Below are 15,402 nucleotides of genomic sequence, written 5' to 3' on the forward strand. Positions count from 1 at the left end.
CATATCACCTAACTACTAAGACTAACATATCACCTAACTACTAAGACTAACATATCACCTAACTACTAAGACTAACATATCACCAACTACTAAGACTAACATATCACCTAACTACTAAGACTAACATATCACCTAACTACTAAGACTAACATATCACCTAACTACTAAGACTAACATATCACCAACTACTAAGACTAACATATCACCTAACTACTAAGACTAACATATCACCTAACTACTAAGACTAACATATAATATAACAGTAACTTAATGAAGACCACTGGTGCTAAACTGTCAGACTATCAGTGTGTGTGATGTTGTCCAGTAACAGAGGGTACTTGGTGAGTATGAGTGTGAGAGAATCTCTATATAAATAAGAAAGAGAGAAAGAGAGATATGGAGGCGGATGATGGATCCTACGTACCCTCTGTGTGTTTGATGATGTTGTCCAGTAACAGAGGGTACTTGGTGAGTCTCTGTGTCTCAGACACCAGCAGGTCCTTCAGCTGCAGCCTCCTACAGTGAGGACTGGCCTCACACTCCTGACAATACATCCATCAAACAATCAAATCAATTCATGGAAAAGCCATTGTGACTGCATGTATGTGTGTTACCTGGGTGATGCGTGTGTGTTACCTGGGTGATGCGTGTGTGTTACCTGGGTGATGCGTGTGTGTTACCTGGGTGATGCGTGTGTGATACCTGGGTGATGCGTGTGTGTTACCTGGATGATGTGTGTGAAGCGGGGGTCTTTGCGCTGCTTGTTCTTAATGAGTTCCAGAGCCTGAGACTGCTGGCTGCACAGGTGGGACGCCTGCTCCTGAAACTCCTCCCCCGCCACGCCCTCAAACTAACACACAGGTACACACCGATATCCCAGTCAAAACACAACACAATATACACTGAGTGTACAAAACATTATGGACACCTGCTCTGTCCATGACAGACTGACCAGGTGAAATCTATGATCCCTTATTGAAGTCACTTGTTCAATTCACTTCAATCAGTGTAAATGAAGGGGAGGAAACAGGTTAAAGAAGGATTTTTAAGCCTTTTTGACAATTGAGACATGGATTTTAGTTTAGTTTATTAATTCGACCATTTAAAAAAACAAGCACACGCAACTTGAAAAAGCCATACGTGCACATGAATAAAATCATGGAGGATAACACACAATACAGTCTGGGACTTATGTCCACTGTGGTCCTTTTGAGACAAGATGACTACTAGACAAGATCCAACACAGTATGTCAGTGAAATAATAAAACAACAACAGAGAAGAAGAACCTCTATCTCATCATTCCAGTTACATCATAGGGGTTATTCATATGGGCACAGAAGACATCAAACATCTGTTTAAAGCTGCACGGAGAGGATGTTGTTTTTATGGGCAGAGGCAACTCATTCCATTCTGAGGCTCCAGTATACAAGTATACATGGATTGTGTATGTGTGCCATTCAGAGGGTGACTGGGCAAGACAAACTATTTAAGTACATTTGAACAGGGTATGGTAGTAGGTGCCAGGCGCACCGGTTTGTGTCAAGAACTGCAACGCTGCTGTTTTTTTCACACTCAACAGTTACCCGTGTGTATCAACTATGGTCCATTACACAAAGGACATGCAGCCACCTTGATAACCGTGGGAAGCATTGGAGTCAACATGGGCCAGCATCCCTGTGGAACGCTTTTAACACCTTGTAGAGTCCCTGCCCTGAAAAATTGAGGCTGTTGAGGGCAAAGGGGGGTTACAACTCAATATTAGGAAGGTGTTCCTAATGTTCGGTTCACTCAATAAGAATATGATTGAAAACTATTGGACAGGTGTTATCAACAGCTGAGCCCTCAAACTGACCACTAACAGTGTAACACTCCATCTCACTGATGAACATGCTAACACTGGAAATATGTGACCAATAACATTTGATTTGAAGGGATAGTAAAACAAAGACTGAGGGAGGGAGAGATGACATTTTTGACATTTGAGTCATTTAGCAGACACTCTTATCCAGAGTGACTTACAGTAGTGGGTTCATACATTTACATACTGGTCCCCCTGGGAATAGAACCCACAACCCTGGCGTTGCAAGCACCATGCTGTACCAACTGAGCCACGGGACTGGGATGATGTGATTAGCTAGTTCAACTCACCCTGGCCAGCATGATGTCACCGATGCCCTGAACGATGGGAGATTCCCTTTTCTTCTTCATGGCTTCACACAGGCTCACTGCAACGCAATAACAACGGTGGAACAACGTTGATTAAACAATAAAATCATTGAAGCAACATTGATCAAACACAATAACATTGAGCTTAACGTCAATGAGACTGACTACCAAATCAAAGGCAACGCTAAAACAGTGCTTCTCTACCATGCAGCACCTAAATCTATCAAAACATTATGTTTACACAGCGATGCCACAAACAGAGAACCTCTTTAATGCAACACAATCTTATCAGATCTTTAAATCCACATGGCCTGAATACCTATTGACAGAACTGAGAAACACACACTGACCATGTAGTTGGTAGACCTGAGGCAGGTTGGGGAAGATGCAGGCCAGCTCGTCAGAGCTCAGAACACACCTCATCTTCTGGAAAAACACCTGATCCAAGACCCTGAGAGTACGCAGGTGAGACGCCTCTGTCGTCAACAACTCTGAGGAGAGACGACGGAGGGAGGGAGGAATGGCGGGAGAGGTGAGAGGAAGGGGGAGAGACGACGGAGGGAGGGAGGAATGGCAGGAGAGGTGAGAGGAAGGGGGAGAGACAGAGAAGAATGTAAATATAACAATCTAATAATATTTCCTTCTGAAAATAACAGAATAGGAGTTGTAAGGGAAGACCCCCCTGAAGTGGACAAAAATGAATGGCAAGTCATTGGCACCGGACAAACCATATACACATTGGTCAATACCACCCAATTGGACGTAAATTCGTGCAAAGTTGATGGCAAATGTCATATGGCTATTGCCAGTTGTAACACTTCAAAAATCCAACAGGGGGTGAGTGCGCTCCACCGTGGTTTTTCATATTGGAAATGGACATCAAGTCAACATCCAAAAGCAAAATTTTGAAAAAATGATTTATTTGTCCAAAATTATCACCCCTTAAAAAGTGCTTTCTGGACCGTTTTTTTTTTTACATGCGCATAAGAAATATGTTTTGTCCATTTACAATGTGATTTCATAGGAAGTCAAAAGTCAAAAGTCAAAAATGTCAAAATATTGTAAAAAACTTCACACACCCTTAAAAAAGTGCTTTCTGGACCGTATTTCAAAATTCTTTCAATTTTTGTGTCAATTACACATGTATAAGAACTGTATCAACACACTTTTGTCCAATTTTATTAGCCTAATTTTTATTTTATTTTTACATGCGCATAAGAAATATGTTTTGTCCATTTGCAATATGATTTCATATGAAGTCAAAAGTCGAAAATGTGAACTTTTAAAAAAACTTATCACCCTCGTAAAAAAGTTCTTTCTGGACCGTTTTTCAAAATTGTTTCTATTTTATGTCAATTCATCATGTGTAAGAACTATATGAATATACATTTGTAAAATTGTATTATCATAATTTTTTTTTAACTTGTGCATAAGGAATATGATTTGTCCATTTGCAATATGATTTCATAGGAAGTCAAAAGTCAAAGTCAAAAGTCACTTTTTTTGGGGCCAAATACCATAAGAAATTTGACATGCTCAAAAATCCTGCAGAAATGCACAATTGACTGGCCAGATGAACTCGGGATGGCCTGGCAGTGATAGTTGCTCCTTTCCATCGCTCATTGTGTTGACTTCATCATGTCCATTTTGTGATGTTTTTTCACTGTTGAATCATATTGCAAGTGTACGGGCATTTGCAATATGGTTCAATGGGCATTTACCATAAGAAATTTGACATGCTCAAAAATCCTGCAGAAATGCAAAATTTACTGGCCAGATGAACTCGGGATGGCCTGGCAGTGATAGTTGCTCCTTTCCATCACTCATTGTGTTGACTTCATCATGTCCATTTTGTGATGTTTTTTCACTGTTGAATCATATTGCAAGTGTACGGGCATTTGCAATATGGTTCAATGGGCATTTACCATAAGAAATTTGACATGCTCAAAAATCCTGCAGAAATGCAAAATTGACTGGCCAGATGAACTCGGGATGGCCTGGCAGTGATAGTTGCTCCTTTCCATCGCTCATTGTGTTGACTTCATCATGTCCATTTTGTGATGTTTTTTCACTGTTGAATCATATTGCAAGTGTACGGGCATTTGCAATATGGTTCAATGGGCATTTACCATAAGAAATTTGACATGCTCAAAAATCCTGCAGAAATGCAAAATTGACTGGCCAGATGAACTCGGGATGGCCTGGCAGTGATAGTTGCTCCTTTCCATCGCTCATTGTGTTGACTTCATCATGTCCATTTTGTGATGTTTTTTCACTGTTGAATCATATTGCAAGTGTACGTGCATTGTTGTGCAACTGGTAACCCAAAAATAAAAATATGGTGATTTCATTATGTCCATTTGTTTATGTTTACTTACTTTTGCAAAGTCACTGGGCATTTGCAATATGGTTCAATGGGCAGGTACCATCACGAATTTGTCATGCTATAAAAATCCTGCAGGAATGTGAAATTGACTTGCCTGATGAACACAGGATGGCCTGGCAGTGATAGTTGCTCCTTTCCATCGCTCATTGTGTTGACTTCATCATGTCCATTTTGTGATGTTTTTTCACTGTTGAATCATATTGCAAGTGTACGGGCATTTACAATATGGTTCAATGGGCATTTACCATAAGAAATTTGACATGCTCAAAAATCCTGCAGAAATGCAAAATTGACTGGCCAGATGAACTCGGGATGGCTGGGCAGTGATTCTGGTTAATCTCAGTCGCTCGTTAGGGTTGATTTCAGAATGTCACTTTGGTGATGGTACCTCACTGTTTAAACATATTGCAAATGGACAAGAGTCACCAGCAAGTCACCATCCGTCAGTCAATTAGATATCATTCTGACACCAAACTGATACAAACTGACACCAAACCCACTTTTTCCAACTCGTTTAGTAGCCAACTATCACATACTTCAGAGCTGGCCCAAAATTCACAACGCCTTCGGTTCAAACCATAAAAAAAACATAAAAACACGTAGTTACGTTCTAGCTGCGGGTCCATTTCTTATGTTATGTGTAGGCCTAGCTGAGGCGACCCCGAATCAACACAGGTAGACCTCGTAGTGGCCTGATGGACTGTCATCGAAGACAGGTTCATACGACATTCATAACCCACATAGGCTTCAGGTTGAATTTAGGGGTGCAGGCAATGTATTCCTATGGGGAGAGAAGTCAATGCAAACTCTTTGAAGTAAACACCCTCTTTTAACTATTAAGGGTTAATGCCACACGGTCAACGTTAGGCTTGCACGGATCGGGAGGACCTTAGGACCGTACCCGAGGTCGAATTGTGCTTCTCACCCTAACGGTTCTCTCACTGTCACCCAAAAGCAAATGACGTTGTGGGGCAGGCTTCATTTTGGGCCTACTTTTCTAATGGTCGCTGCGCCTAGACCGAGCGAGCTACGGTCAAGCGGGATATCTCGTTGAACTCGGCACGGCCTAGAGATTATGTTTATGCCATTGCCTGCTCTCTGTGTCTTTGAGCACCGCACTTTATCACTCCATCCTTGCTGTGTGTGTATGTGAAAGCTTTTCTTTGACATCTGTTGGGAGAAATGACTGATTTACAGTTCATGAGGGTTACCTAGTCACACATATGAAGTTTTGGAGAGATGTGACTTTTCTAACCCTTCAAAACAGACAGTGTGACCCAATTAAAGGCACTTCCGGTTGGCACAGGAAGCTATAAGTCAACACATGTCTTGATTGACATAAACACTTAAAGACTTAAAACTCAGGATTCTGTAAGTTAAGAATTGACTGATCTACGATCTACACAGTGTTGAATGTAGTCATTTTCACCTTTGAAGGTTATGTACATCAAAACACCTTTAGGGTTAATTTAACCACTTCCGTTTGCTCCAGGAAGCTTAGAATCGACACAGGTAGACCTCATAGTGGTCTGATGGACTGTCATAGAAGACAGGTTCATTAGGCATTCATAACCCACATAGGCTTCAGGTTGAATTTAGAGGTGCAGGCAATGTATTCCTATGGGGAGAGAAGTCAATGCAAACGGTTTGATGTAAACACCTTCTTTTAACTGTTAAGGGTTAATGCCACACGGTCAAGGTTAGGCTTGCACGGATCGGGAGGACCTCAGGAACGTACCTGAGGTCGAATTGTGCTTCTCACCCTAACGGTTCTCTCACTGCCACCCAAAATCAAATGGCATTGTGGGGCAGGCTGCATTTTGGGCCTTCTTTTTTTCAAAGTCGCTGCACTCAGAACGAGCTACGGTCAAGCGGGGCGTCTCGTTGAACTCGGCACAGTCTGGAGACTATGGTGATGCCATTTTTTGTGTTGATTTCAGAATGCCATTTTGGTGATGGTCCCTCTCCGTTTAAACACATTGCAAATGTACAAAAGTCAACTAGCAAGTCAGTGTCCATCAGTCAATTAGATGTCATTATGACACCAAACTGATATCAATTGACACCAAACCCACTTTTTCCTACTCATTTAGAAGCCAACTATCACATATGTCAGAGCAGGCCCATAATTCACAGCGCCTTCGGTTTAAAACATAATAAAAACGTAAAACACATAGTTACGTTCTAGCTGCGGGTCCAGGTCGGACATTATGTGTAGGCCTATGTGAGGCGACCCCGAATCCCGAGTTTCGGCTCGATAGGTCCTTCGGTGCCCGAGTAAAACCCTAATTGGTGCTGAAAATCCACTTTTTTCCATGCCTTGCTACGGGGTCCTTGAATGAGCTATCGGACAGAAACGTTGGGATCTGTCTCTATGGGACGAGCCGGTTTCAATGCACCTAGCCTTGCGTCTCTGAGACTTTTCTAAATGTCGTCATTTTTGTAATGGTCAAAATGAATTGAAATCATTGCAAATGTACGAGGCTGTTTCTCGGTCCGAGAACCTTCTAGAGCCACCTAACTCACCACGCACTATTGACCGGAGGTCTAGAACAGGATTCTAAAGTTTCGGAACTCTAGGTCTGACGGTTCTTTTTTAGCTCGAACAAAGCTAACTATTGCAGTCACTGTCTGTCTCTACGCACCCCAATACGTCCCTCCATCCAAGTTGTGTTTTAGGGTGATTTATTTTTCCTTTGAAATTTTATGGGAAAAATGACTGATTTACAGTTCATGGGGGTTGCCTAATCACATATATGAAGTTTTGGAAAGATCTGACTTTTTTAACCCCTCGAAACAGCCCAAGAGACACCAATTATGGCACTTCCGGTTGGCACAGGAAGCTATAAATCAACACATATCCTCACTGGGGTATGCTTTTACAGAATCCTGAGTTTTAAGTCCTTACGTTAAGAATTGACTGATTTACACAGGGTTGAATGCACTATGTCTATCAAACTGCAGGCAGGGTATGGATAAACACTTTTAGGGTGATTTTAACCACTTCCGGTTGGTCCAGGAAGCTTAGAATCAACACAGGTAGACCTCGTAGTGGCCTGATGGACTGTCATCGAAGACAGGTTCATACGAAATTCATATCCCACATAGGCTTCAGGTTGAATTTAGGGGTGCAGGCAATGTATTCCTATGGGGAGAGAAGTCAATGCAAACTCTTTGAAGTAAACACCCTCTTTTAACTATTAAGGGTTAATGCCACACGGTCAACGTTAGGCTTGCACGGATCGGGAGGACCTTAGGAACGTACCTGAGGTCGAATTGTGCTTCTCACCCTAACGGTTCTCTCACTGTCACCCAAAAGCAAATGACGTTGTGGGGCAGGCTTCATTTTGGGCCTACTTTTCTAATGGTCGCTGCGCTTAGACCGAGCGAGCTACGGTCAAGCGGGATATCTCGTTGAACTCGGCACGGCCTAGAGATTATGTTTATGCCATTGCCTGCTCTCTGTGTCTTTGAGCACCGCACTTTATCACTCCATCCTTGCTGTGTGTGTGTGTGAGAGCTTTTCTTTGACATCTGCTGGCAGAAATGACTGATTTACAGTTTATGAAGGTTACCTAGTCACACATATGAAGTTTTGGAGAGATGTGACTTTTCTAACCCTTCAAAACAGACAGTGTGACCCAATTAAAGGCACTTCCGGTTGGCACAGGAAGCTATAAGTAAACACATGTCTTGATTGACATAGAAACTTACAGAATCCTGAGTTTTAAGTCTTTAAGTTAAGAATTGACTGATCTACGATCTACACAGGGTTGAATGTAGTCATTTTCACCTTTGAAGGTTATGTACATCAAAACACCTTTTGGGTTAATTTAACCACTTTCGTTTGCTTCAGGAAGCTTTGAATTGGCACAGGTAGACCTCATAGTGGTCTGATGGACTGTCATATAAGACAGGTTCATAAGGCATTCATAACCCACATAGGCTTCAGGTTGAATTTACGGGTGCAGGCAAAGTATTCCGATGGGGAGAGAAGTCAATGCAAACGCTTTGAAGTAAACACCTTCTTTTAACTATTAAGGGTTAATGCCACACGGTCAACGTTAGGCTTGCACGGATCGGGAGGACCTCAGGTACGTTCCTGAGGTCGAATTGTGCTTCTCACCTTAACGGTTCTCTCACTGTCACCCAAAAGCAAATGACATTGAGGGCCAGCCTTCATTTTGGGCCTACTTTTCTAATGGTCGCTGTGCTTAGACCGAGCGAGCTACGGTCAAGCGGGGCATCTTGTTGAACTCGGCACGGCCTAGAGAATATGGAAATGCCATTGTAGGCTTTGTGTGTCTTTAAGCACCGCACTTTGTCACTCCATCCTTGCTGTGTGTGTGTTTCTGTGTGTGTGTGTGTGAGAGAGAGCTTTTCTTTGACATCTGTTGGGAGAAATGACTGACTTACAGTTCATGGGGGTTGCCTAATCACACATATGAAGTTTTGAAAAGATCTGACCTTTTTAACCCTTGGAAAATGCCACTGTGACACCATTTAAGGCACTTCCGGTTGGCACAGGAAGCTATAAATAAACTCATATCCTGATTGAGGTATGCCTTTACATAATCCTGAGTTTTAAGTCTTTACGTTAAGAACTGAGTTATTTACGGAGGGTTTAGGGAGTGTGTGTTATTTCAGAAAATCATAAAAAAATCACAGAAATCTCGCAGAGCTCCGCAGCACACTTTAAAAAGATTCGTAAGAACACCCTGCAACTGGATCTGTAACCGTTGAAAAAAAAAAACACCTATCCGTGAACATCACCAATCTGTCGTTGTACGATTTCTCTTAAATGACGATAGATAAATGGCTGTTTTTTTTTTTTATTGACACCGGAGGCTCCTTGACTTTGACGTGAAGTGGAAAAATAATTTCTCTATTTTCATTTTGGACCTTTAATCCCAGATAACTCCATAACTCAAAAACCGTTGAGGCCTAGACGCCATCTTGTTCGGGGCCAACTGCCCGTTATGCCAAACCTACGCTCACCGAGTTTCGGCTTTGAAATATTTTCAGTTTTCGAGATAAGGCCCCGTCGTGAATCGTGATGTTTTGTCCAATAGCAATATGATTGCTTATGCCCTCTTGTGGGAATTTCCGGGACAGCGGCAAAATGACCAAAATCGTATTATTTTTGTAAAACGGAAACCGAATGTCCGACAAAGTTCATTTGATGACTTCCCGGTAGGTCCGGCCCTGCCGCTCGGCCCGACGCCGTCCGCGAATTTTACAAACGATTTCGGACGTCTAGTAAGGGACTGTACATTTCCAATATGGACTTTCTCACTAACCATATGGCACCTGCCGAAATCTTCCCTTAAGGTATGTTAGTTCCAGTCAGATATACAGTGGCTATGTTTAGACAGGATATAGGAACAGTTGTAGATGCATAAGGTTTTCACATGTTCCTCTAGGCCTGAATGTATCCTTGCACATTCCTCTGCTGCTACCCAAAGGTCAAGCAGTGGATGTTTACCGTAAATGACGGCCTGTCGGTCCACCTCTCGGGGACAGAGTGTAGCCAGGACCTGAGGGGCCACTGTCTCTTGCCAGTTGTGACTCTCCACCACGTCGTCCTCTAGGGCTGGGGCATCAGGGAGCAGGGCCACCGGGGACTCCTCAAACCTACACACACACGCACACACACACACACGAGAGAGAGAGATGTTTTAATATACTTCCAGGTCGATCAAAGTTGAAAACCTCAGTAGGTTGTAGTGATGACTTACTGTCGTCTAGACGACCGAGGGGTGTATGGAGGCGTGGGGTTCTCCAAGGATCTGAGGAGGAAAAACCAATCAGATCTGGTTCTATTCTGTTGTCTTTATTCTGTGCTACAATGCTGCTGCTCAACCCCGTCAGGAGCATGTGGTTCCTACAGTGTGTTCCGAAACAGTGTCTGTGTGTGAGTTTGTGCAACGTGTGTGGTTTCAGATATGTGTGTATGAGCAAGACGTGTGTGTGTGTGTGTGTGTAGTCTCACCGTGCTGAGCTACTGGTGGCTGAGGAGGAGGCGCTGTGGTGTAGGGGTCTCAGGCCCGGCCCATCTATCTCCTCCCCACAGTCCTCCATGTCCACGTCGCTACGGGAACGAGGGACTGTCTCCACTCCTGAAGCCCCGCCCCGCCGACGCCCCTCCCCCTGCGCCTTCAGAGACTCACTACGAGCCAGACGCACCGACACCATAGGGCTGAGAAAAAGACAGTGAGAGAGAGAGAAAGAGAAACACATAAGTAAACATGTACAATCTTGACACACAAACAATTGTGCACAATAGACCTGACACACTCTCTCTCTCTCGGATACCTGTCCATACTGTCCTTTCCCAGGCTGCTGGAGGACAGTCTCTGGAGGTCTCCCTCGTCCCCCTCCTCCCCGGGGATCTCTGGGTGGTTCTCAAACTGCTGGATGATGTTCCTCACACTGCCAGGACGCACTGAGAGGAGACGAGACAGGGGACACACACACACACACACACACACACACAGAACATCAAATCAATCTAATATATTTTCTAAAGCCCATTTTAGAAATCAGCAGTTGTTACAGTGTGCTTTACTGATACCCAGCCTAAAACCCCAAAGTGACAGCAATAACAGTACATCAAGTCTCTTTGGATAAAAAAAAGTGTTTGCTAAAGGGCATTTATAATGATATATTATCATGTTTTAAAATAAGCTGAGAAAACACTGGAAAAAAAACAAGATAAAATAAGATATTCAAAATAATAAATGACACACCTTCAGTGGGAGACAAGGGGACATGGAACGCTGGGAAATCAAAGTGAAGCAAAAGAAAACATGAGACAAAAAAATGATCAACGAGGGTCAAAACGAAGGATGAGATAATGGGAATTAAACCATACTGTTACGATGAAAACAGAATGTGTGTGTTTGTCTGGGTGTCTGTCTCGGTGTGTGTGTGTAGTTACTGGACTGGGAGGTGCTCCTGGGCTTGCCGATATACTTCAGGATGGGGTTTCTCTTCCTGTCCTCTCCATCCTTTTCTTTCTTTGCACTGCTCAGCTGTAGAAGTAAACAACAGTAAAGCTCTGATGTAAAACAATCATTTCGAGCACATCTTGGACATTGAGAACGTTTTTTTTTTTTACATAGTAAAAATTCAAGCAAATGTTTCTTTTTGGACAAGTGCCTACTGAATATGACCCAGAACACAGTATTCGACCTTTGACTCCAGCTCCTACCTTCTTGGTCTTGGGGAAAAAGGCGAGCCACTTCTCCTTCTCAGTGCTGAGCCCTGGAAACACCCTGGAGTCCCTCAGCTTAATGCCCGAGTGACGGAGGTACAACAGCACCGCAGAGGCTAGAGGAGAACTGAGGAGGGAGAGGGAAGGAAAGAGAGAGGCAGTGTGAGGGCGAGAGAGAGAGGCAGTGTGAGGGCGAGAGAGAGAGGCAGTGTGAGGGCGAGAGAGAGGGGGGAGGGCGAGAGAGAGAGGCAGGGGGAGGGCGAGAGAGAGAGGCAGGGGGAGGGCGAGAGAGAGAGGCAGTGTGAGGGCGAGAGAGAGAGGCAGTGTGAGGGCAAGAGAGAGAGGCAGTGTGAGGGCGAGAGAGAGAGGCAGTGTGAGGGCGAGAGAGAGAGGCAGGGGGAGGGTGAGAGAGAGAGGCAGGGGGAGGGCGAGAGAGAGAGGCAGTGTGAGGGGGAGAGGGGCGGAGGGCGAGAGGCAGTGTGAGGACGAGGGCGAGAGGCAGTGTGAGGACGAGGGCGAGAGGCAGTGTGAGGACGAGGGCGAGCGGCAGTGTGAGGGGGAGAGGGGGGAGGGCGAGAGGCAGTGTGAGGACGAGGGCGAGGGCGAGCGGCAGTGTGAGGGGGAGAGGGGGGGAGGGCGAGCGGCAGTGTGAGGGGGAGAGGGGGGGAGGGCGAGAGGCAGTGTGAGGACGAGGGCGAGCGGCAGTGTGAGGGGGAGAGGGGGGGAGGGCGAGAGGCAGTGTGAGGGCGAGAGAGAGAGGCAGTGTGAGGGCGAGAGAGAGAGGCAGTGTGAGGGCGAGAGAGAGAGGCAGGGGGAGGGCGAGAGAGAGAGGCAGTGTGAGGGCGAGAGGGGGGGCGAGTGTGAAAAAGGTAACGGGGAAGAGAAAGAAAGAGAAACAGACAAAGAAAGGAAGAGAAATGACAGAATGGAGAAGGGTACGTTTACACAAACAAACAAGCATTATTATTCAATCACGTTCCAGCAACAGACATGAGACGCTCCGACTTTTATTACCTTCTGTCGTCTTCGTGCTTCGAGCTGCAACACACAGAAAAACAACTGTTAGCTTCTTCACTCTCGCACTCTTCTGCTCAAAAACAACAACCTCTCTTTTAATAAGGTCTCTGGCTTAGTTCCAAAGTGGCTCGGTCCTGTTGAACAAGGTGCAAAATAAATAAATCCTTGCTGATAAAGAAACAAGGTGACCTGTTTTGTATCTACCTAGCAGTGAGTCATGTGATAGGAGTGAGTAGGTGTGTGTAACAAACATAATGTGGGTAGGGCAGCCGCGGCTAGAGGTTACCTGCAAAGCCTCCCGAGTGATCAGTGATCACACTCTGACCTTTGGTACGGTGAGATGTTGAGGCTAGTTGAGCTCCCTCTACTGCCAGCTGGCTCGGTCACTGTCCTACCGTAGTTACTGTTTTGCTATGCTAACACTGAACCATCGCAGCAAAGCACAAAAGTAACAATGTGTGTTATTTGTTGCAATCTTAGCAGTCCTATTTACTGTGTCTCCCTTAGAATGCATTGCATATATAGGGGCCCCAGACTTTTTCCTGATAAGGTCACATGGGATAAACATGTTGTATCATAGCTAGACGGTCCAACTCACAGTATCTCCCAGAGAGCAGTGACCTGTCTGTCCACCACCTGTTTCTCCTTGGCTGGGTCTCCATCCAGCTGCTGCAGGTCTCCCTCTCCAAACAGAGAGCCCAGACCCATCATCTGCTTGTTCCTACACAAACACATGCGCCAGAGCACACAAGGTCAAAGTTCACACAACTTTCAATACACACAAACTACAGCTGGGACGAAAAACCGAAAATGATCCAAACCGACCGATCCCCTCGTCGCAGGCATTATGCTGATATCGTTCCTGAGCTGACAAGGTAAAACTACGTTGTTCTGCCAATTAACCCCCTGTTCCCCGGGCAGCGATGACGTGGATGTCGATTAAGGCAGCCCCCCCCCCCCCCCGCACCACTCTGATTCAGAGAGGTTGGGGTAAATGTGGAAGATACATTTCAGGTGAATGTGTTCAGTTGTACAACTGACTAGGTATCCCCACCTTCCCTTTCATTACGATAAGTAGCCTATAACAGAGAAATGTGAAGATTGAAATGAAATAAGTTTGATAATATGGGTGGTTGTTAATGGGACAGTCGATCTGGATTGTTGTCCATATCGCCCAACTCTAACAAACAAAATAACATACACACGGCCATTATCTGCATTTAGCACAAGCCTCAATGCACACACCAATGGGTTTCATATACACACACACTGTCAAACACAAGACACCCCTCTAGATGATTCAGCTTGTTCCATACACTGTACTGTACCTGTAGTCCTGTATTTGGTCCTGAATGTCAGGTAGCACCTGCTGTTGGAGCTCAGACAGTGGTCCCCTGATGTCCTCCTGGGCATGGAGACGACTCTCTGAGACAGGACACAACACCTCACAGTAAGACTTATTACAGACTGAACTAGAATCACAACCCTGTACTGACAGAGTTGGGGAGGGGCGGCAGGGTAGCCTAGTGTTGGACTAATAACCGAAAGGTTGCAAGTTCAAATCCCCGAGCTGACAAGGTACAAATCTGTCGTTCTGCCCCTGAACAGGCAGTTAACCCACTGTTCCTAGGCCGTCATTGAAAATAAGAATTTGTTTCTTAACTGACTTGCCTAGTTAAATAAAGGTAAAATAAAATAAAAGTTAAGACTGACCACTTTACACAACTACCATTACTGGTCATGCGCTGGAGGAGTTTGTAAACTACCAGGCAAATCGAACCCAGTGTGTTAAGGCAGACGGTTGTAAGTCTGACACCATAGAGCTGCAATGAGGTGTTCCTCAAGGATCCATTTTAGGTCCCCTGTGGTTTATTATCTAGATCAACAACATTGGGAGACATAGAGACATTTTTATGCAGGTGACACTGTTTACTTATTAAGTGGCAACAATTTCCCTTTAGCTTTTGGCAAAGCTCAAACGGCTTTAAAACATCATTCAAAAGAATCTGGAAGATTTGAAGCTTGTTCTGAATTCCTGTAAAACAAAATGCATGGTATTTTCCAAGAGTAAACACTCTGAAAACCATGGAATTAGTACCTTGGAAGGACATTCTATAGAGCACGTCAAAACGTACAAATAACTGGGATGAGAAGTTGAGCTTGTTTTTCCTTTGCAGTCAGAAAATAGTTGATTAGTTGTGCTTTTCTCTCCGTGTTGAACTATGGTGATACTGTTCATGTCCTCAAGCTCTATACTGAAGGCTCTTGACTGTGTATCATGCAGCCTTATTTTTGTCACCAATCGCTACAGTGCTGTCGGGTGGACATCACTAGCAACACGCAGACTCAAACACTGCTCATTTTATCTGTCCTCTCTTCTAACTCGAAATTAAAACAAGCTCTGATCTTAATCTGTTTTATGCTAACAGTCCCCAAAAATGTTTACAGAGAATGGAAAAAGGTCATTTCATTGCTCAGCCCCCCCTGGTCGTGGAATTCCCTCCCAGCCAACCTAAAACCCCAGGACCTGGTGTCCCTGGAGGAGGTCAAAGGGCAAATAGATGAACAGGTTGTTGAGACATGTAGCTGTTTCTAGTTGTCACCCCATGTCACTAG

The 15,402-nt window shown here is 44.5% G+C and overlaps 1 protein-coding gene across 6 annotated transcripts in view; it reads right to left on the reverse strand.

The window, feature by feature from the left end:
- The window catches only part of arhgef11 (Rho guanine nucleotide exchange factor (GEF) 11), a 40,585-nt gene that overhangs the window by 10,348 nt on the left and 14,835 nt on the right, over nucleotides 1-15,402 (reverse strand). For 4 of the 6 annotated variants that reach the window (XM_031791878.1, XM_031791881.1, XM_031791876.1 and 1 more), the window contains 14 exons: nucleotides 14,115-14,211; nucleotides 13,385-13,507; nucleotides 12,784-12,807; nucleotides 11,767-11,896; nucleotides 11,494-11,587; nucleotides 11,303-11,332; nucleotides 10,869-10,998; nucleotides 10,546-10,752; nucleotides 10,292-10,342; nucleotides 10,039-10,187; nucleotides 2,518-2,658; nucleotides 2,150-2,226; nucleotides 725-850; nucleotides 425-542 (listed from right to left, as the gene is read on the reverse strand). In XM_031791878.1, the coding sequence (XP_031647738.1) occupies nucleotides 425-542; nucleotides 725-850; nucleotides 2,150-2,226; nucleotides 2,518-2,658; nucleotides 10,039-10,187; nucleotides 10,292-10,342; nucleotides 10,546-10,752; nucleotides 10,869-10,998; nucleotides 11,303-11,332; nucleotides 11,494-11,587; nucleotides 11,767-11,896; nucleotides 12,784-12,807; nucleotides 13,385-13,507; nucleotides 14,115-14,211 (1,497 nt within the window). The remainder of the gene's footprint in view (nucleotides 1-424; nucleotides 543-724; nucleotides 851-2,149; nucleotides 2,227-2,517; nucleotides 2,659-10,038; nucleotides 10,188-10,291; nucleotides 10,343-10,545; nucleotides 10,753-10,868; nucleotides 10,999-11,302; nucleotides 11,333-11,493; nucleotides 11,588-11,766; nucleotides 11,897-12,783; nucleotides 12,808-13,384; nucleotides 13,508-14,114; nucleotides 14,212-15,402) is intronic. The other 2 variants (XM_031791880.1, XM_031791879.1) reach the window with 1 other exon arrangement.

Source organism: Oncorhynchus kisutch, linkage group LG16 (assembly GCF_002021735.2).
Source record: "Oncorhynchus kisutch isolate 150728-3 linkage group LG16, Okis_V2, whole genome shotgun sequence".
Lineage (NCBI taxonomy): Eukaryota > Metazoa > Chordata > Actinopteri > Salmoniformes > Salmonidae > Oncorhynchus > Oncorhynchus kisutch.